Source organism: Pristiophorus japonicus, chromosome 4 (assembly GCF_044704955.1).
Source record: "Pristiophorus japonicus isolate sPriJap1 chromosome 4, sPriJap1.hap1, whole genome shotgun sequence".
Classification (NCBI taxonomy): Eukaryota; Metazoa; Chordata; class Chondrichthyes; family Pristiophoridae; genus Pristiophorus; species Pristiophorus japonicus.
In genome coordinates, this window is record NC_091980.1 from 67,430,346 (window position 1) to 67,452,093 (window position 21,748).

Sequence of the window (21,748 nt, forward strand, 5' to 3'; positions counted from 1 at the left end):
GATGAAAAGGACTTTAAAAACAAGGCTCTCATTAATCCTCCCAGACATGCACGAAATCGTTGAGGCAAAGCGCAGTAAGCTGACTGAGTACCATGACAGAAATTCGAGAGGGAGATGGAATGAGATAGGGGACAAAGTGTTTGTACTAAACTATGGCAGGGGTCCCAAATGGCTTGCAGGGACAGTAACGGGAAAGGAAGGAAACAGGCTACTGGTAGTACAAATGGACAATGGCAAAACCTGCCGGAGGCATGTAGACCAAGTCAAAAGCAGATTTACCAACAACACTGCGGAACCAGAGGCAAACTGCAATGTGGAACTCGCACCATACCTGGTGGACAGACAGAGGGAACAACCTGAGGAAAGGGCAATCCCAACAGACAGCCCAGGCAAGTCAACAACAATCACACCAATCAAAACAGACAGCCCAGGCGAGCTACCAGCAACCACACCCAAAGAAAAACAGACACCAAGGCAAACAACTGAGCCACAACTCAGACGCTCCACGCGAGAGCGTAGACCACCTGAGAGACTGAACCTATAAAGACAATAAGACCTTGGGGGAGGGTGATGTCATGTATCTTACATTATTATATATAACTGTATCCTAACATGCTGTACATGACTGTAATAAGATATGACCTGTAACCACCAGCATACCTTACCACCAGGGGTACACTTTCAAGAGACAGGTATATAAGGACAGGTCTCAGGCAAGTGCAGCATTCCAGAGCTGTGAAATAAAGGTGCAGGTCCAGAGTGACCTTGACTTCACTACATGCCTTGTGTGAATCTGTACTGAGGGGACAGGACTTTACAGGAGTGGAAGCCTTTTCTGTTCCTGTACATCTCAGAATCCTCCAAAGGTGCCTGCAAGGCAATGTGGGTACAATCAATGCAGCCCTGGGAAGCCAGCAATCCTGGAGAAGCCCACAGCCCTGTCATGGATTGCTTGGGCGGTCATGGGGAACTTTATGAAGTCATTCTTCTGCGCATACAGTGCAGCCATCACTTGGCGAATGCAGACATGTGTTGCAAGTTGAGAGATGGTGCACACATCCCCAGTTGTAGCTTGAAACGATCCTGAGACATAGAATGAAAGTGCAGCTACAACCTTCACTTCAGCTGACAAAGCAGTCCTCCTGATGCTTCTAGGTTGCAGGTCTGCTTTGACCAACTCATAGATCTCACTTACAACTTCTTTGCAGAAACGCAGCCTTCTGACACAGTCTGCATCACCCAGGTGGAGGTACGAACGCCTATCTCAATATACCCGAGGTGGGTAAGGCCTTCTCCCCAGCACCCTAAGGGCTCTGATGTTCCTGATGCGATGACGTTGAATCAATTGTCTCCTATGTAGCACCATGATGCAGAAGGCTCACACAAGGAATGGCATTGTCAGTATTGCCCCCATACTTAAATTTAACCTTTGAAAGAGGCTCAAAACGGCAGGAAAGCAGGCAGCACAGGTTTGCAGTTCTCTCTCTCTCCCCAAGGTCTGTATGAATGGACCACACCCAAGGTCTTGTGACTTCTCCCCCCCCCCCCCCCCCCCGCCCTTAACTAATTGCAGTCTTGTGACTTCTCTCCTTCTCTCTCCTCTTTCCCTCCCCACCCGCCACCCCACCCCCGCCGCATCTCATTGCAGTCTTCAGAAGCCTTCCGATCGGCCTCATGCTCCCCAGCCTCAGTGCAGAAGGTTTCTAATCGGCACCTGCTCTCTCTCTCTCCTCCACCGCACCCCCCTCACCCCCCCCCCCCCCGCCCCATGGCTTGATTTCTAGCCGAGCCCTGAGCCACTGTGTCCGGGCACAACGCTGATTCTGCCGGCCAAAGCTACAACCCTCCAGCCCTGCTTCAAGACGTTCCTTGGTGGCGTGTGAGTGAGTAAAAAAATGAGAAAACTTCCGAAATCCAATAAACTTCCATTTTCTACATTGACAGGTAAAAAAAAGTTGAACTTTATTATTGATTTTGACAGTGTTCTTGACTCCCTCCAAAATCTTCGATTTAAAAACAATGGTGTCTTTCAGCGCTGATTTGTGAATGTGCGCTGGTTTTCTTAACTCACCAGAAGGTTTTTCGGGAGTGGTCAGATACGTCGACCTACGAGGAAAAAATGCTGGCAAAACTGCAAAATATTATAAAAACCGGCGCAGACATGACGTAAAAAAAAACTGGCCTAGAAAAATAGAAACAAAGTCAGTTACGCCGGCACAGATCGCAGGGGAAACATGCAGAGAAAAAAATATGCCAAAAAAAACCCGGCACAACTGACCGGGGAAACTTGAGCCCGTGGTTTGGAGCCTGTATGTTTCCCCTGTACTACATCCAATGCTCCTTTGACAGCACTAATGTTAACCATTTTAACATTCTGTCAATTTGTATTATGTTCACGAGATGAAGTTTTTAACAATTGATTCTATAAACCTTCTTTTCAGTTTTTCACAGTTTAGAATTATTCTCGGAGATTTTAATTTTGATGAAATTGAAGCAGCAAACCAAATCCTTGGACCCATTTACTTCATCACATTTGTATTCTGTTTATTCTTTGTATTGCTGGTGAGTGATATAGTGTTAGTGATAAATGTTAGTAACATGTATCTTTAAAACAGTTTTAATGTGGGATTTACAAACTAATTTTACATTCAATACGGTTAATTGATGCATTGGGCACACATTCATGAGCAACAAAATAATACTGAGTTTTCAGCATTGTCTGATTATACCAGCTTCAAAATATGTGTAACTGAAATATAATTATGCATTCCATAAATGTTCAATATCTACTATGTTGAATTATAAATTACTGCAAGTGTTTTACATGCTGCAATCTAATCAAAGGGATTCAGGTTATCAGACTCCCAAGATTGGAGTCATGGGTGAATCTTCAACACCTTGTTCCTTGAGCTGACCTTTCTCTGCCTGCCGGATCTCGCTTAGGGCGGCGATGTCGACATTGAAGCGTCTAAGTTCCCGGGCAACTATGGCGGTGCCGCATTCCATACTGTCGCTGTTGGAGTTGACCCATGAGGGTCCTGGTATTCCAGCACCCAAACTTCATATTAAGGGTGGAAAATGCCTGTGCGTGAGTTCTTTTAACGTGAGGTGGCCATTGCACACCGGCTACCATACGGGCTTAGTTGGGCAAGGTCTTGGTCCAGTGGCAAGGGGGTCCAAGACGACTGGAGACCAGGCACTGCTGTATGAGCCTCGTTGCCTACGGCAAGATGTGGGCCGTAAGCTCAGCACTGAGCAGTGCACTTCAGTGAGATGGTAGAAGATCCGAGGCTTGGCTGGGGACAGGCATTAGGAAGGTCAGAGGACCATTTTGTGGGTGGAAGTCAGGGTGTTCAGAGTGGAAGGAGGAGAGGTCAGAGTGGTCACTGCTGGAGGAGGAGCGGCCCAGTCACCGCTGGAGGAGGAGAGGTCAGAGTGGTCACTGCTGGAGGAGGAGCGGCCCAGTCACTGCTGGAGGAGGAGAGGCCCAGTCACTGCTAGAGGAGGAGAGGCCCGGTCACTGCTGGAGGAGGAGAGGCCCGGTCACCGCTGGAGGAGGAGAGGCCCAGTCACCCCTGGAGGAGGAGAGGCCCAGTCACCGCTGGAGGAGGAGAGGCCCAGTCACCGCTGGAGGAAGAGAGGCCCAGTCACTGCTGGAGGAGGAGAGGCCCAGTCACTGCTGGAGGAGGAGAGGCCCGGTCACCGCTGGAGGAGGAGAGGCCCGGTCACCACTGGAGGAGGAGAGGCCCAGTCACCGCTGGAGAAGGAGAGGTCCAGTCACCGCTGGAGGAGGAGAGGCCCAGTCACCGCTGGAGGAGGAGAGGCCCGGTCACCGCTGGAGGAGGAGAGGCCCGGTCACCGCTGGAGGAGGAGAGGCCCCGTCACCGCTGGAGGAGGAGAGGCCCAGTCACCGCTGGAGGAGGAGAGGCCCAGTCACCGCTGGAGGAGGAGAGGCCCGGTCACTGCTGGAGGAGGAGAGGCCCAGTCACTGCTGGAAGAGGAGAGGCCCAGTCACTGCTGGAGGAGGAGAGGCCCAGTCACCGCTGGAGGAGGAGAGGCCCAGTCACCGCTGGAGGAGGAGAGGCCCAGTCACCGCTGGAGGAGGAGAGGCCCGGTCACCGCTGGAGGAGGAGAGGCCCGGTCACCTCTGGAGGAGAAGAGGCCCGGTCACCGCTGGAGGAGGAGAGGCCCCGTCACCGCTGGAGGAGGAGAGGCCCGGTCACCGCTGGAGGAGGAGAGGCCCAGTCACCGCTGGAGGAGGAGAGGCCCAGTCACCGCTGGAGGAGGAGAGGCCCAGTCACTGCTGGAGGAGGAGAGGCCCGGTCACCGCTGGAGGAGGAGAGGCCCGGTCACCGCTGGAGGAGGAGAGGCCCAGTCACCACTGGAGGAGGAGAGGCCCAGTCACTGCTGGCGGAGGAGATGCCCAGTCACCCCTGAAGGAGAAGAGGCCCAGTCACCACTGGAGGAGGGGAGGCCCGGTCACCCCTGGAGGAGGAGAGGCCCAGTCACTGCTGGCGGAGGAGAGGCCCAGTCACTGCTGGAGGAGGAGCGGCCCAGTCACCACTGGAGGAGGAGAGGCCCAGTCACCGCTGGAGGAGGAGAGGCCCGGTCACTGCTGGAGGAGGAGAGACCCAGTCGCCGCTGGAGGAGGAGAGGCCCAGTCACCGCTGGAGGAGGAGAGGCCCAGTCATTGCTGGAGGAGGAGAGGCCCAGTCACCTCTGGAGGAGGAGAGGCCCAGTCATTGCTGGAGGAGGAGAGGCCCAGTCACCTCTGGAGGAGGAGAGGCCCAGTCATTGCTGGAGGAGGAGAGGCCCGGTCACCGCTGGAGGAGGAGAGGCCCAGTCGCCGCTGGAGGAGGAGAGGCCCAGTCACCGCTGGAGGAGGAGAGGCCCAGTCATTGCTGGAGGAGGAGAGGCCCAGTCACCTCTGGAGGAGGAGAGGCCCAGTCATTGCTGGAGGAGGAGAGGCCCAGTCATTGCTGGAGGAGGAGAGGCCCAGTCACCGCTGGAGGAGGAGAGGCCCGGTCACCGCTGGAGGAGCAGAGGCCCAGTCACCCCTGGAGGAGGAGAGGCCCAGTCACCGCTGGAGGAGGAGAGGCCCAGTCACTGCTGGAGGAGGAGAGGCCCGGTCACCGCTGGAGGAGGAGAGGCCCAGTCACTGCTGGAGGAGGAGAGGCCTGGTCACTGCTGGAGGAGGAGAGGCCCCGTCACCGCTGGAGGAGGAGAGGCCCAGTCACCGCTGGAGGAGGAGAGGCCCGGTCACCGCTGGAGGAGGAGAGGCCCAGTCACTGCTGGAGGAGGAGAGGCCCAGTCACTGCTGGAGGAGGAGAGGCCCGGTCACCGCTGGAGGAGGAGAGGCCCAGTCACTGCTGGAGGAGGAGAGGCCCAGTCACTGCTGGAGGAGGAGAGGCCCGGTCACTGTTGGAGGAGGAGAGGCCCGGTCACCGCTGGAGGAGGAGAGGCCCGGTCACCGCTGGAGGAGGAGCGGCCCGGTCACCGCTGGAGGAGGAGAGGCCCGGTCACTGCTGGAGGAGGAGAGGCCCAGTCACTGCTGGAGGAGGAGGGGCCCAGTCACTGCTGGAGGAGGAGAGGCCCGGTCACCGCTGGAGGAGGAGAGGCCCGGTCACCTCTGGAGGAGGAGAGGCCCAGTCATTGCTGGAGGAGGAGAGGCCCAGTCATTGCTGGAGGAGGAGAGGCCCAGTCACCACTGGAGGAGGAGAGGCCCAGTCACCGCTGGAGGAGGAGAGGCCCAGTCACCGCTGGAGGAGGAGAGGCCCGGTCACCTCTGGAGGAGGAGAGGCCCAGTCACTGCTGGAGGAGGAGCGGCCCGGTCACCGCTGGAGGAGGAGAGGCCCGGTCACCTCTGGAGGAGGAGAGGCCCAGTCATTGCTGGAGGAGGAGAGGCCCAGTCATTGCTGGAGGAGGAGAGGTCCAGTCACCACTGGAGGAGGAGAGGCCCGGTCACCGCTGGAGGAGCAGAGGCCCAGTCACCCCTGGAGGAGGAGAGACCCAATCGCCGCTGGAGGAGGAGAGGCCCAGTCACCTCTGGAGGAGGAGAGGCCCAGTCACTGCTGGAGGAGGAGAGGCCCAGTCACTGCTGGAGGAGGAGAGGCCTGGTCACTGCTGGAGGAGGAGAGGCCCGGTCACTGCTGGAGGAGGAGAGGCCCAGTCACCACTGGAGGAGGAGAGGCCCGGTCACCGCTGGAGGAGGAGAGGCCCAGTCACCGCTGGAGGAGGAGAGGCCCAGTCACCACTGGAGGAGGAGAGGCCCAGTCACCGCTGGAGGAGGAGAGGCCCAGTCGCCGCTGGAGGAGGAGAGGCCCAGTCACCTCTGGAGGAGGAGAGGCCCAGTCACCGCTGGAGGAGGAGAGGCCCGGTCACTGCTGGAGGAGGGGAGGCCCGGTCACCTCTGGAGGAGGAGAGGCCCAGTCACTGCTGGAGGAGGAAAGGCCCAGTCACCCCTGGAGGAGGAGAGGCCCAGTCACCTCTGGTTGGAGGGGAACCCGGTCGTCGCCAATGGGTAGAGGCTCGGAGGGAAGGCGCGTGTGTGAGGTAGGCCCAAACCTGTTTTTGTTGCTGGTCGCGAGGAGGTTAGCCTGGAAGGTAGGCCACAGTTGGGAAGTGGAGGATAGACAGTGGGTCCTTGTAACATGGTTTAAGGGGTAGGTAGAGTGTTTTAAGTGTTTTGAGGGTCAGGGTTAGGGCCAAGGGGGACTTAGACAGTGTGTGGTCGGGGGGGTGGGGGGCGGAGGAGATATGAGGGAGAGAGATGGCGGATGGGATAGTGGAATGTATAGCAGCTTCCGAGGGAGCTCTCCCCGAACAAACCCTCTGAACATCTGCTGCCATCTCCCACCTCTTCAACATACGCCTGAAATGGGCACAAAGCGGGCAGACTCTATTATACCCACCTGAAGCCAATGACCTGAGGCATACAACCTTATGAAGTATGTGCCTCATTTCCATAGAAAGGGCAAGCTGTCAGCGTGAGTCAGGCTTCTAATTGACAGTACTGGCCCTACCTGCACATCATCTCTGTCCAGATCACCTCTTCCTCATTCTTCCTAATGGTTACAACACAGATTCCTGAGGATTCTGCCTGGTATGAGGAAACACAAATACGCAGAAAGGTTTGAAAATGTGTTTATTTTTCAATGGATCAATGCGAATACGAGGTGATATAGAAGTTTTTTTTAAATAATAAAGAGATGGGACAGGGTAAGTAGAAGCGGACTGTTTCCAGTAGTTGAAGTGTCCAGAATGTCGATACAAGATTAAATGCAAGAGACTTAGGGCAAAGAGAAGGAGAAATGTCATTATGCAGAGCGATGTGAGGCAGTGGAATTCACTTCCAGGGTTGCTGGTTGAGGCAGAAACAATATCAATATTAAAGATGACATTGGATAGGTAGATGAAGGAAAAGAGGTTGAAGGAATGTGGGAACAAGGTGTGTAAATGTGATTAGAAATATTTGCTGATGTGGAGGGTGAACACCAACACGGACTGGTAGGGCCATCCTCAGGGTTGGCTATAAGCACCACTGCTCTTTTTGATGTATATTAATGATCTAGAATTGGGTATACAAGGAATCATTTCAAAGTTTGCAGCTGATATGAAACTCGGAAATGTAGTAAACAATGAGACAGATAATAACAGACTTCAGAGGCACATAGATAGACTGATGAAATGGGAAATGGGCAGACACATGGCAGATGACATTTAACCAAGAGTAGTGTGAAGTGATATAATTTGGTAGGAAGAATGAGGAGAGGCAATATAAACTAAATGGTATAATTGTAAAGCCATTTGTGTTTGTTGCGGGGGGGGGGGGGGGGGAGTTGCAGGGACAGACACCTGGGGGTGTGTGTGCACAAATCTTTGAAGGTGACAGGACAAGTTGAGAAAGCTGTTAAAAAGAACATGGGTTCCTTGGCTTTATTAATCGAGGCATAGAGTACAAAATCAAGGAAATTATGCTAAACCTTTATAATATACTGGAGTATTGTGCTTACGTCTGGCCCCACACTTTAGGAAGGATGTCAAGGCCTTGTAAAGGATGCAGAAGAGATTTACTAGAATGGTACCAGGGATGAGGGACTTCAGTTATGTGCAGAGACTGCAGAAGTTGGGGTTGTTCTCCTTAGAGCAGAGAAGGTTAAGAGGAAATGTGATAAAGGTGTTCAAAATCATTGATAGTTTTGTAGAGTAAATAAGGAGAAACTGTTTCCAGTGGCAGAAGGGTCAGTAACCAGAGGACAAAGATTTAAGGTAATTGGCAAAAGAACCAGGAGCAACATGAGGAAGCGTTTTTTTTACACAGCACGAGTTGTGATCTGCAATGCAATGCCTGAAAAGGCGGTGGAATAGTAACATTCAAAAGAGAATTAGATAAATACTTGAAGGGAGAAAATTTACAGGGCTATTGAGAAAGAGCAGGGGAGTGGGATTAATTGAATAGCTCAACCAAAGAGCTGGCGCAGGCACAATGGTCTGAGTGGCCTCCTTCTGTGATGTATCATTCTATGATTCTATGGCCCGTTTCTGTATTGTAATTTCTATGTATTTCTATCTATCCTCTTCCTTTGAGCCTGCTCTTCACTTCATTTACACAGCGAGTTATGATCTGGAATGCATTTACTGAAAGGTTGGTGTGAACAAATTCAATAGTAACTTTCAAAAGGGAATTGGATATATATTTTAAATGGAAAAATTTGCAAGGCTATGGGGAAAGAGCAGGGGTATGAAATTATTTAGATAGCTCATGGTGACCTCCTTCTGTGCTGTACGATTTTATGAACAGATTTGTTGCTTCAACATCCTTATAATGTGCTCAAGAGAAAGTTGGCTGATGGCATATGCTTCGCTGTATCTGTGCTCTACTGCTGTGTGGAGATTTCTAATTGGGTTCATGAACTACGGCTGCAAAGGGCTCCCAACAGCCATCTTTTCATTCTCCGAGGGCCATCAATTTTGCTGCAAAATGAAAGCACCAGGGTTTCTCCCCAGATAACGGGCATCATTAACATAAAAGTGTTTCCCCGGCAAACATGGTGTCAGTCACTTGCTTTATACAGGAATAAACAACAGACTGGTTATCTGGCAAATGTTACCTGCAGTGACCAGGAAGGCTCCTGCTGCATAAAAACTTAATGTTGTAGTGACCATCACAGAGTAAGGAAGAGTCATGTCAATTGTTGAAGTTAATTGTAATACAGACAGCAGCAAGTGGCACAGCTTGGTTACTGCTTCTGCGGTGAAACAGAGGAACCAACGACAGGTCCAAAGACAGGTTTTCTGTGACTTATCCAGGTAGGAGTTGTACAGTCTGTAAACATGGGTCTTTGGATATTGATGGCAGTGAACATACTCTCTGAGAGGCTTGCAGATGCTGCCCCGCATTAATTGATCCCGTTCATCTAACTCATGCCACATTATGGGAACAGCGGAAAGGATTTCAAAACACCCAATATGACAGCAAACTTGCTTTAAGAGACAATCCAAAGCACATCTCTTACTGCCATGCACCCATTTTATGTAGGCAAGCTGCACGCTCAGGGCTGGCCACGCCCACCATCGTGAAGTTCAGCGCAAGACTTCATATACCTGAATCTACTTAAATGAGGTTTGCGCATGCCTGAAGTGCAACCCCTGTTTTCCTCACAAATGCCCTTTCAAACATAGGTCTACTGCAAATTTGGTGTACTGGATGGGGGGGGGGGGAGGGGGGGTCCAATCTTCTGATTCATGCTTGCCACCAGAGCCAGATTAATCCATAGGCTAATTGTAGCCTTAGGCCCTTATATTTTTTTAGGCCCTCGACTTTAGAAAAGATGCAAAGATACCAAGTGATGCAATGCATAACTTGGAGACTGGTATTTTGTGTGAAGTCTGGAGCGAAATACTTCAGCCATTCAACAGATGCAGTCTAAGTTTGCAAAGTGCCCAAATTGACCTTTCCACTGCTGTACACTTACTGAGGAGTCTTGGAACTGTTCTTCAACAAATGTAGGACAGTTTTGATGAGTGCAAGGCTAAAGGAGTTACAAAGACAGCGAATCAGGAGAATAAATCAGCCACATGCCACAAAAGACAAAAGACGTGATGACGCAACTTCACACACATTCAGTGACAAGGAAGCTTTCAGAGTTAATACCTTCCTCACAATCATTGACAAACTGAAGAGTGCATTAGAATATCGAATCAAGGCCTATGCTGATACTGACAAGACCTTTTTGAGCCCTGGCAAATTGTTCACATAATATGTCAAGCTTCCAGGTCAGTGAAGGTATCAGACGCTTATGTCAGAAATATCCAGATGATCTCCCAGTAGATTTTACTAAAAAATGTCTCCAATTTATTGAATTTTCAATCTTCTCTAATATAGAAAGAAAAGAGGTTGAGAGTAGGTCTATTTGGATGTGTTGGAATGTTTCCCAAATGTAGAAACTGCATTAAGGCTGTATTTGTCATTAATGGTCACTAATTGTAGTGGAGAACATTCCTCCTCTCTTCTCAAAAGCATAAAAAAAATGTCCTACGATCCACCATAAATCAGGAGCATCTTGCTGTTTTGTCTCTTTTGAGCATTGAGAGAGAAATTGTCAGGTCTTTAAATTTTGATGATATTATTCACGACTTTGCCACAGCTAAGGCCAGGAAGAAACCAGTCTTTGTTTGAAGAGACGTATTCAGAGCATTTTTTGTTTGATATCGCGATTTAAGCAAGGAAGAAACCAATCTCAGCTTGATGTATGCTATTTTTACTGTTTTTTTTAGTGTACAGAGCTTTGATTTTTGTAATTTTTTTGCCACAGTCAAGGCCAGGAACTTACAGTCTTTGTTTGAAAATATGTATTCAGAGAATGTTTAGTTTGATATCACAGTTTAAAGCCAGGAAGAAACCATTGTACCTATCACAAACCTTTCCTTTTGTTCTTTCTTCCTCCCCCCCTTTCAGTGCTTCTTTAGAATCTTCTCCATCCTCCACCTGCTCCACGACAACATGCAGGCCGTGATCGCTACCAATGGATCCATTACAGACCCAATCCACGTCCGGACCCAGGTCAAACAGGGCTGCGCCATCGCCCCAACCCTCTTCTCAATCTTCCTCGCTGCCATGCTCCACCTCACAGTCAACAAGCTCCCCAGTGGAGTGGAACTAAACTACAGAACCAGTGGGAAGTTGTTCAACCTTCACCGTCTCCAGGCCAGGTCCAACACCACCCCAACCTTTGTCGTCGAGCTACAGTACGCGGACGACGCCTGCAACTGCGCACTTACAGAGGCTGAACTCCAGGACATAGTCAGTGTTTTTACTGAGGCGTACAAAAGCATGGGCCTTACGCTACACATCCGTAAAACAAAGGTCCTCCACCAGCCTGTCCTCACCGCAGAGCACTGTATTATGTATACAAGAACTCCACGAGGCTGAGTACTGTGAGCTAAACTTAGTGTGACCTTAGTCTTTTTTATTACAACTCCAGAGTGCCTAAACAACATGGCAGCCAACCTTTTATACTCGTCCTGCGCGTGTGTGCAGGTGACCATTAGGACTCCAACAGTTGCGCCCTCTGGTGGCAAGTATTACATAGTTGCATACATAACATCACTCCCCCCCATAAAGTCTTCGGTACAAGTTATTTACAAGTTGAGGTGATTCGGAGCCCTTCGCTCCCTGGTTGATCGTCCAAGTTCAAACCCTGGCATGTGTGAGTTGGCCGGACCATTGCTGCACAGCACCGTGGCTGGTCTGACCGGACTGTCAGGAACGGTGGGTTCATCCTCAGGATTGGCAGCGAGGTAGATTGCTGGTTGGGTGTGTGTTGGTGGATCATCGATGGTGCTGTCCTCTTCAAGCCATTCCTGGTTACAAATACAGGGTCATTAACATCAATGTCACGTGAAACAGCTGCGCGATCGTGGTAAATGTTCTGCCAGTGTCGCCGGGTTTCCACATGATCATTAAGATCCGGGTGGACCAGGGAGAGCCTGGTTTTGAGGGCTCTCTTCATTAACAATTCTGCCGGGGGAAGCCCGGTGAGCGAGTGGGGTCTCATCCGGTAACTGAGCAGAATGCAAGACAAGCGGGTCAGCAGGGAACTGTCCATCATGCGTTTCATGCTCTGCATGATTGTTTGGACTGCCCGCTCCACTTGACCGTTGGATGAGGGCTTAAACGGAGCAGACCTGACATGCTTGATGCCATTGCAGGTCATAAACTTGTTGAATTCCAAGCTGGTGAAACACGGTCCATTGTCACTGACAAGGATGTCGGGCAAGCCATGGGTGGCGAACATGGCCCGGAGGCTTTCAATGGTGGCTGTGGACGTGCTGGATGACATGATTACGCATTTAATCCATTTAGAGTAAGCGTCCACTACTACTAAAAACATCTTTCCTAGAAAGGGGTCGGCAAAATCTACGTGGATCCTGGACCACGGTTTGGAGGGCCATGACCACAGACTCAGTGGAACCCCCCTTGGTGCATTGCTCAGTTGCAAGCAAGTGTTGCACTGATGCACGCATGACTCCAAGTCCGAGTCAATGCCGGGCCACCAAACAAGCGACTTGGCAATTGCCTTCATCATGACAATGCCTGGATGGGTACTGTGTAGGTCGCGTATAAACATTTCCCTGCCTTTTTTGGCAAACCACGCGATTACCCCATAAGAGGCAATCCGACCGGATGGACATTTCATCTTTGCGTCGGTGAAACGGCTTAATTTCATCTTGCATTTCCCTGGGATTAGCCGACCAGTTCCTATTTAGGACGCAACTCTTTACTAATGATAGCACAGGATCCTGGCCGGTCCAGGTCTTGATCTGGCAAGCCATGACAGGTGACCCCTCACTCTCAAAAACATCCATGACCAGTAGCAGGTCTACGGACTGCGCTATTTCAACCCCAGTGGTGGATAATGGTAGCCGGCTGAGAGCATCGGCACAGTTTTCAGTGTCTGGTCTGTGGCGGATAACATAGTCATAAGTGGATAATGTTAGTGCCCATCTTTGGATGCGGAACGAAACATTGGTGTTTATACCTTTGCTCTCTGAAAACAGCTAAATGAGCGGCTTGTGATCAGTTTCAAGCTAAAACCGAAGCCCAAATAGGTATTGGTGCATTTTCTTAACCTCAAATACACAATGCCTCTTTCTCGACCATACTATAGATTCTGTCAGTCTTAGTCAGACTTCTAGACGTGTATGCAACTGGTTGGAGGTTGCCCGATACATTGACTTGCTGTAACACATAAGCGACCCCATACGATGAGGCATCACAAGCTAGCACTAAACGTTTACATGGGTCACAGTGTACAAATAACTTATTTGAACATAGCAGGTTCCTGGCCTTCTCAAAGGCTGTGTCTTGAGATTTGCCCCAAACCCAGTCATCACCCTAACATAGCAACATATGCAAAGGCTCTAACAACGTGCTCAACCCGGGTAGAAAGTTACCAAAATAGTTGAGGAGTCCCAGGAATGAACGCAGCTCCGTCACATTCTATGGTCTAGGTGCATTCTTGATGGCCTCTATCTTTGAGTCCGTGGTTCTGATGCCGTCTACTGCAATCTTTCTCCCCAAAAATTCAACTTCTGGCGCCAGGAAAACACACTTGGAACATTTCAGCCTGAGTCCCACTCTGTCCAGGCAACTTAGAACCTCTTCCAAGTTGTGTAGGTGTTCGATGGTGTCACGACCGGTGATCAGGATGTCATCTTGAAACACAACGGTGCGCGAAACCGATTTCAGCAAACTCTCCATGCTTCTCTGGAAAATGGCTGCAGCCGAGCGAATCCTTAAAGAGCACCTGTGGTATATAAACAGCCCTTTGTGTGTGTTAATGTACGTAAGTCTTTTCGAAGATTCAGCCAGCTCCTGTGTCATGCAGGCGGAGGTTAGGTCCAACTTGGTGAACGACTTTCCCCCCGCTAACATTGCAAACAGGTCATCCGCCTTGGGCAGCGGGTACTGGTCTTGGAGTGATTCTCGGTTAATCGTTACCTTGTAGTCTCTGCAGACTCTGACTGTGCCATCGCTTTTCAACACCAGAACAATTAGACTGGCCCACTCATTGAACTCGACTGGCAATATGATTCCCTCGCGTTGGAATCTGTCCAGTTCGATCTCGACTTTCTCCCACATCATGTACGGAATCACCCGAGCCTTGTGATGGACGGGCTGTGCATCGGGGCCTAGATGGATCTGTACCTTGGTGCCTGTGAAGTTGCCGATACCTGGTTCGAATAGCGAGGGAAACTCCACTGGAGATAGTGCTTTGATATCGTTCCAATTCCATCTAATCTTTTCTAGCCAGCTTCTGCCGAACAGCGTTGGGCCATTGCCTGGAACAATCCACAATGATAGGTCATGCACAGCTTCATCATACGATACCTTCACTGCCGCACTTCCAATGACTGGTATGAGCTCTTTGGTGTAGGTACGCAGCTTTGCATTAATCGGGCTCAGTTTGGGCCTTTGTGCCTTAATGCCCCACAGTTTCTCGAAAGCCTTCTGGCTCATTATTGACTGACTCACACCCATGTCCAACTCCATGGATACTGGAACTCCATTTAATTTGACTTTCAGCATTATAGGAGGGCTCTTGGTGGTGAAGGTATGTACCCAATACACTTCTTCCTCGGGTTGAGTTGCCTGTGCTGTGTGATCCGCACCGGATCGATCATCTTCCGCCAGGTGGTATGTCGCAGCACGTTTGCACATTCGCTGGAGGTGCCACATTGTTGCGTAGCCTTTGCACAAGTAGTGCTTGAATCGACATTGATGGGCCCGATGATTACCCCCGCAGTGTCAACACGGTGCTAATGGATTCACATTCACCCCCGATAGCAGACTCTGAGTCATCACAGGTTTTGCAGCCACAGACGTATAGGCCCCGCCATATGCAGTTCGGCCTACTAGTGACGTCATTTTATGCACAGTACTTGCCGGTGAGCTTCGATGTTGAGAAGATATTTGTTTGGTGTTATCGTTCATGGCCCTGCATACCTGGGCGATCGTGATGGCCCTGCTCAGGTCTAGGGTTTTGGCAGTCAGCAGCTTTCGAAGAATGACCTCGTGGCTGATGCCCATCATGTAAAAGTTCTGCAGCATTTCCCCCAACACAGCTCCAAAATCGCAAGGTCCCGCGAGGCATCTCAGGTCAGTGACATAATCCGCCACGTCCTGGCCCCCAGAGCGATGGTGTTTGTAAAAACGATATCTGGCCATGAGGATACCCTCCTTCGGCTTGAGCTGGTCCCAAAGCAGCGTGCACAACTCCATATATTCCTTCTCCGTTGGTTTTGTTGGTGTGAGCAGATTCTTGATGAGGCCGTATATTTTAGGCCCACGGATGGTGAGGAGAACCGCCCTGCACTTGAGCCGCGTTAGTGTCTCCTTCTAGCTCATTGGCTCCGAAGTACTGGTCGAGACGCTCGACGAAGGCTTTACTATCATCACCCTCTATGAATCTCTCTAATATTCCAACGGCAGCTATGGTTGCGTGAAGGTTCGTATTCTGTTACATGTCGCCAATTATTATGTATACAAGAATTCCACGAGGCTGAGTACTGTGAGCTAAACTTAGTGTGATCTTAGTCTTCTTTATTACAACTCCAGAGTGCCTAAACAACAAGGCAGCCAACCTTTTACACTCGCCCTGCACATGTGTGCAAGTGACCATTAGAACTCCAACAGGCGCACCCTCTGGTGGCAAGTATTACATAGTTACATACATAACACACTGTCCCCCATCATCGAGATCCATGGCGCGGCCCTGGACAATGTAGACCATTTCCCATACCTCGCGAGCCTTTTATCAACAAAAGCAGGCATTGACGACGAGATTCAACACCACCTCCAGTGCGCCAGTGCAGCCTTCGGCCGCCTGAGGAAAAGAGTGTTTTAAGACCAGACCCTCAAAACTGCCACCAAGCTCATGGTCTGCAGGACTGTAGTAATACCCGCCCTCCTGTATGGCTCAGAGACATGGACCATGTAGAGCAGACACCTAAAGTCGCTGGAGAGATACCACCAATGATGTCTCCACAAGATCTTACAAATCCCCTGGGTGGACAGACGAACCAACATTAGCGTCCTCAGCCAGGCCAACATCCCCAGCATTGAAGCACTGACCACACTTGATCAGCTCCGCTGGGCAGGCCACATTGTTCGCATGCCTGACACGAGACTCCCAAAGTAAGCGCTCTACTCGGAACTCCCTCATGGCAAACAAGCCAAAGGTAGGCAGAGGAAACATTACAAGGACACCCTCAAAGCCTCCCTGATAAAGTGCAACATCCCCACTGACACCTGGCCAGAGACCGCTCTAAGTGGAGGAAGTGCATCCAGGAGGGCGCTGAGCACCTCGAGTCTCATCGCCAAGAGCATGCAGAAATCAAGCACAGGCAGCGAAAAGAGCATGCGGCAAACCAGTCCCACCCACCCCTTCCCTCAACGATTATCTGCCCCACCTGTGACAGAGTCTGTGGTTCTTGTATTGGACTGTTGAGCCACCTAAGAACTCATGTTAAGGGTGGAAGCAAGTCTTCCTCGATTCCGAGGGACTGCCTATGATAATGGAGAATGTGTTCGTCCCAAACACTAGCCAGTTCTGATGAAGGGTCGACGACCCGAAATGTTAACTCTGCTTTTCCCTCCACAGATGCTGCCTGACCCGCTGAGATTTCCAGCATTTTCTGCTTTTATTTCAGAAACCATCCTCTGTTTGAATTGTATGCTGTTTTTTAATGTACATAACTTTGATTTTTGTTAGTTGTTAAATTTGGATAAATATACAATTATATTGTTTGATGCTTTTATGAATTGTATGCAATATATAGTACATATATAGGCCCTTCCCTCCTATTAGCCTTCGGCCCCTCACAGCCTTAATCTGGCTCTGCTTGCCACAGTGAAGTTCCATGCTACTAGCAAAGTATTGAAAAATTGGGACTTAAGTCCGGATCTCCACTTACTGATTGCCAGTGAATGCAGGTTCAAATTAGTTGCTGAAATTATGCTTTATAAGAATTTCTTTATGGAATGAACATAATTATATTTATACTCTAATCTGTATAATTAGTGCACAGTGCGTTATACAATTGGCATGTTTCTTTACAGAATGTGTTTTTGGCAATCATTAATGACACTTATTCTGAAGTCAAGGATGACAAATCATTACGAGAAGTAGATTTTGACATTTGTGACGTGGTCAGAAAGGTAAGAAATGAATCATACCTTCAATTAATCTGAATAAAGGAAGATATTTCTATTTAGGTTATTTATATTGTACTTTCTGTATAAGTTAATTTTGAGGGTTATCATTGTTGAGAATAAAAAAATATATAATTTTTACATCTAGTTTCTGTAATGTAGTTTCCTACATTGCAACAGTTGATACACTTCAAAAAGTATGTAATTGTGTAAAGTGCTTTAGACATCCTAGGGTTGTGAAAGGAGCTATATAAATATAAATGCAAGATTTTCTTTCTTATTGAATACTTCTCCATTTGGTAAAGCCAAGGTTAGATGCAGGATATAGGTCCACTTCATTATCCCAACAACTTGCCTCAAATTTTTCCTGTATATTGTATGTGGGGGTAGGTAATATATGGTGGGGTGTATGCTTCTTTGCTCCATCCTGTGCTGCTGCTGCTCCTCCTCCATAATAATGGCATACAAAAGTATCCCATGGGGATTACCACAACCGCTCCTGAGGAACCCTCACTGAGTAGGCGGTGAGGTGGCGGATGGGGATTAAACTATCCTGGTGGTGTCATCCTGTCAGAAATAATGAGGTTGGAGTCTGTATAGGCAGAATGACAATAAATCCACCACAAAATCAAAGTTTCTCAACTGCAGAAATTCCTAATGAAACTCTTCCACTTGCCTCAGCCAATCCTGCCAGAAGTGTTCTAATTTTCAGTCTAAGTCGTCCCTAGTGCTTTGCAAGTGTAAAATGTCAGAGTGCACTTGGGACTTAGCTGACTGATCGTGTGAAGGGCCAAAAAGCATGAAAGAATTCAGGGGGGGTGGGGTACAATTTTGTAACAGCAAACCGAGAGAAGCAGATTCTGTCCTTTTTTCCTGCTACAAAAATTGACTTACCCCGATTTTGCACTCAAATTACGACAAAAATGATGAGAAAATTCACCACTGTGGTGACTTACTGATTTCCTTGATAAATTCTGTCACTTTACTTCTCCGCTCCACTCCCACTCTAACCTCTCCCTCCTCGGCCTCCTACACTGTTCCAATGAAGCTCAACGCAAGCTCAAGGAACAGCATCTCATCTTTCGTTTAGGCACTTTGCAGCCTTCTGGACTCAACGAGTTCAACAATTTCAGAACATAACCTCTGCCTAACTTTTGTTCCCTTTCCTCCCTTTTTTTTTTACGAACCCCCCACTTTTTATTTTTATTTTTCTCTGTTTCCCATAGCAACTGGTAATTATTCCACCATTCATACCCTATCTAGGCTCATCTTTTGTTTCCTACCTTGTGCCATTACCATCTCAATTCGACCCATCATCCCTTTTGTCTCTCTAATCTCTCCCACCCTATCACAGACCTTCCCTTTTGTTCTTTCCTCCCCTCCCCCTTTCAGTGCCCCTGCACTTCCTTAAGAATCTGTTACATTTCAAACTTTTGCCAGTTTTAACGAAGGGTCATCGACCTGAAACGTTAACTCTGTTTCTCTCTCCACAGATGCTGCCTGACCTGCTGAGATTTCCAGCATTTTCTGTTTTTATTTCAGATTCCAGCATCTGCAGTATTTTGCTTTCGTGTGCTTGATACATTTATTATTCTAAGTGATTTCAGAACCCTCTCTGCGATATAAGCAAATATAAACAGTTTTAAACCATAATATAATAAATAGAAAGGTTTTTACCCCCTAGATATTAATTGGTATATCTTTTGTTTATATGAGTGAACTTGTTAAAGAAAATCGGTTATATTTGTAGTGGAATAATATGATAAAGCAAGAAATATTTTGAGCATGTGTCTACTGGGATCACAATGTAAATATACATTTTAGATTATTCTAAATGTGATGAGTGCTTTATAATATAAAACAGAAATACAATTTGAAAATTCACTTTAATAGATCAAGTTGAGGTTAAATGTATTATTTATGAAATGTGTATTGCAGGCTTACCACAGCCTTCTTGTGAATTTCAAACTAAGATCATCAACTGATGTCCAACAACCAGCCCAACGTGGGGATGACACGGAAAGCCGGAGAGCTCTACAGGATGATTTTGATGAGTATGATTCAAATTATGCATTTTGTCATTGGTACATTTCTATTAACCTACAATATCACTTCTGATAGACTTAAGCAGACAGAAACAAAAACATTGAAGGCACATATGGCCCGGGAACTTCCCTGGAGTTGCTACCGCTCCACAACTGTAACTTCGCCGGGTTTTTGCTGCACTTCTGGTGAAGTTACAACAGCGTGGTGGGTGTCGCTCTGAAGCAAGGTCTAGACCATAATTTAAATTGACTTTATAAATGAACCATGAATTTTAAAATGAGGCTTGGGCGATAAAATTGTCTGGCCTCGTGTTGGTGACATCACAGGGGCTTGCCCGAGTCCCACTTAGAGTTAAAATCAGAGCTTTAAAATCAAAGAGTCGCAACATATGAATTTGGTTACGAATGATTTTTGTTCAGTAATGCATTTCATGCATATGCACCAATTGAATTGTCAGCTTGCTTCAGCGGTATGCTTGCTTCTGAGTCAGAAGGTTGTAGTTTTAAACCCTATTCCATGCCTTAAAACACATAAGAACATAAGAAATAGGAGCAGGAGTACACCATTTGGCCCCTCGAGCCTGCTCTGCCGTTTAATAAGATCATGGCTGATCTGATCATGGGCTCAGCTCCACTTCCCTGCCCACTCCCCATAACCTTTTATTCCTTTATCGCTCTAACATCTGTCTATCTCCGCCTTAAATATATTCAATGACCCATCCTCCACAGCTCTCTGGGGCAGAGAATTCCATAGATTTACAACCTTCTGAGAGAAGAAATTTCTCCTCATCTCAGTTTTAAATGGGCGGCCCCTTATTCTGAGACTATGTCCCCTAATTTTAGTGTCCCCTATAAGTGGAAATATCCTCTCTGCATCCACCTTGTCGAGCCCCCTCGTTATCTTATATGTTTCAATAAGATCATCTCTCATTCTTCTGAACTTCAATAGCTGGTGAATTTCTATGGGGACAGTCTTCCTGTGCCCTCACAATTGCTGAATGTATTTAAATGCATTTCAAGAAGTTTCCAAAATATGTCAGAGAATATGAAGGAATCTACTACTAACTTATATCGGGTTCTGGTGCATGGCATCGACACGCTGCAGAAACCATGGAGCATACGGTTACCTCAATGGATGCTGCAGCTGGGAACTCTTTGCAGGAGTCTTTGGCATCAGTAGTGGCCATAACGATTCTGGGCTCACCATCTCCTCCACCTTAGACAGGTTGGGAGACCAAACAGATAGGGGCTTCAGTCACATCACGGATGCCCGACAATCTGCTCTGCCGCAGATCAGTGAGACTGTTGAACCGCAGCCCAATAGCAGGGCAGTTGTGTAATGGGAATGGATCGTGTTGCCCTCTCTCAGAATGATAGCACGTCTGGACCCTCACGATCCTGTCAATCAAGGCCTACCCTGGTGCCAGAAAGCCAGCTGGGCCAGAGTGCCCCAAGTTGCTGCAGTCTGCAACCAAACCTTCTCAGGCCCGAGCTCATTGTGGTCACTGACCATGAACATCTCAAGGGCCCTTGACTGAACCACGCAGCCATCCATCTCCCCTGCTGTAGCCAGTGGCGAAATGCCTTGTACAGACACTAGATTAGGTAAGAAAGCACTTAAGACAGACAATAGAGGCTCACATCAGGGTGATAATTAGTGTTAGGCACTTGCACACAGCATGAAAATTATAATTACTTTTGGAATCTTTGTGTTCCTGTAGTATCCGGTGACTTTTCAATATTGGTTGATCTGAAATTCAATATTATTTTTTGAGTAGCTGCACTTTATTTGGGGATGGAAGGAGTGGGACAGATGTTGAACATGACTGTTAATGGAAGGAAGCAGGGTTTGTTTAGCGGAAGCATTCCAATGAGTTGCTGCCAAAGAACTCTAGCTACAAGCAACTGTGGGAACCCTTCCACTTCCCTGCCATCCTCTCTGTCATCAGTGTCCTCTCCCTCATGCTGCTGAAGATCCTTGTCCAATTATAGCCCCATGCATTCTCCCCGTTGCAGAGCAAAGTTCTGCAGTATGCAACAAACGACTTTCATACGGAACGCTCTATGGGTGCATAATTGGAAAATGTTTTAGATAGGTAAACACCGTAATATATGTCTAAAACTGCAAAATTATTATGGATGCTGGCAGAGTAAAGTTGGTGTAATAGGATATTGCAGCCACAGCTCAAATGCTTCTATTCTAAGAATTGCATAGTAAATACATTATAGTGGTACAGAATACGGATTGACTGTTTTAGCACTCAATGGACAATTATGTCCAATGGCAGATCTACTAGGAAGCTTGAAGAGAAGGAAGGAATAACTTACAACTAAAATGACCTTGTAGGGTAGTGAATGAGTTATAATTTCTTTGGATATCCAACTATTATTTGCTTCATGAAATGGCTCCCACCAGAATAACTATAATGGTGGAACTTTTAAAAAGTCTAATAGTAGCGAGATACAATTTATGGCCTACTGATTAATT

At 48.2% G+C, this 21,748-nt stretch overlaps 1 protein-coding gene across 1 annotated transcript in view; it reads left to right on the plus strand.

The window, feature by feature from the left end:
• The window catches only part of LOC139262449 (polycystin-2-like protein 1), a 151,295-nt gene extending 129,959 nt beyond the window's left edge, over positions 1–21,336 (plus strand). The window contains exons 9-11 of the mRNA XM_070877637.1: positions 2,442–2,562; positions 17,123–17,221; positions 21,277–21,336. Coding sequence (XP_070733738.1) covers positions 2,442–2,562; positions 17,123–17,221; positions 21,277–21,336 — 280 coding nt within the window. The remainder of the gene's footprint in view (positions 1–2,441; positions 2,563–17,122; positions 17,222–21,276) is intronic.
• Positions 21,337–21,748: the final 412 nt, after the last annotated feature.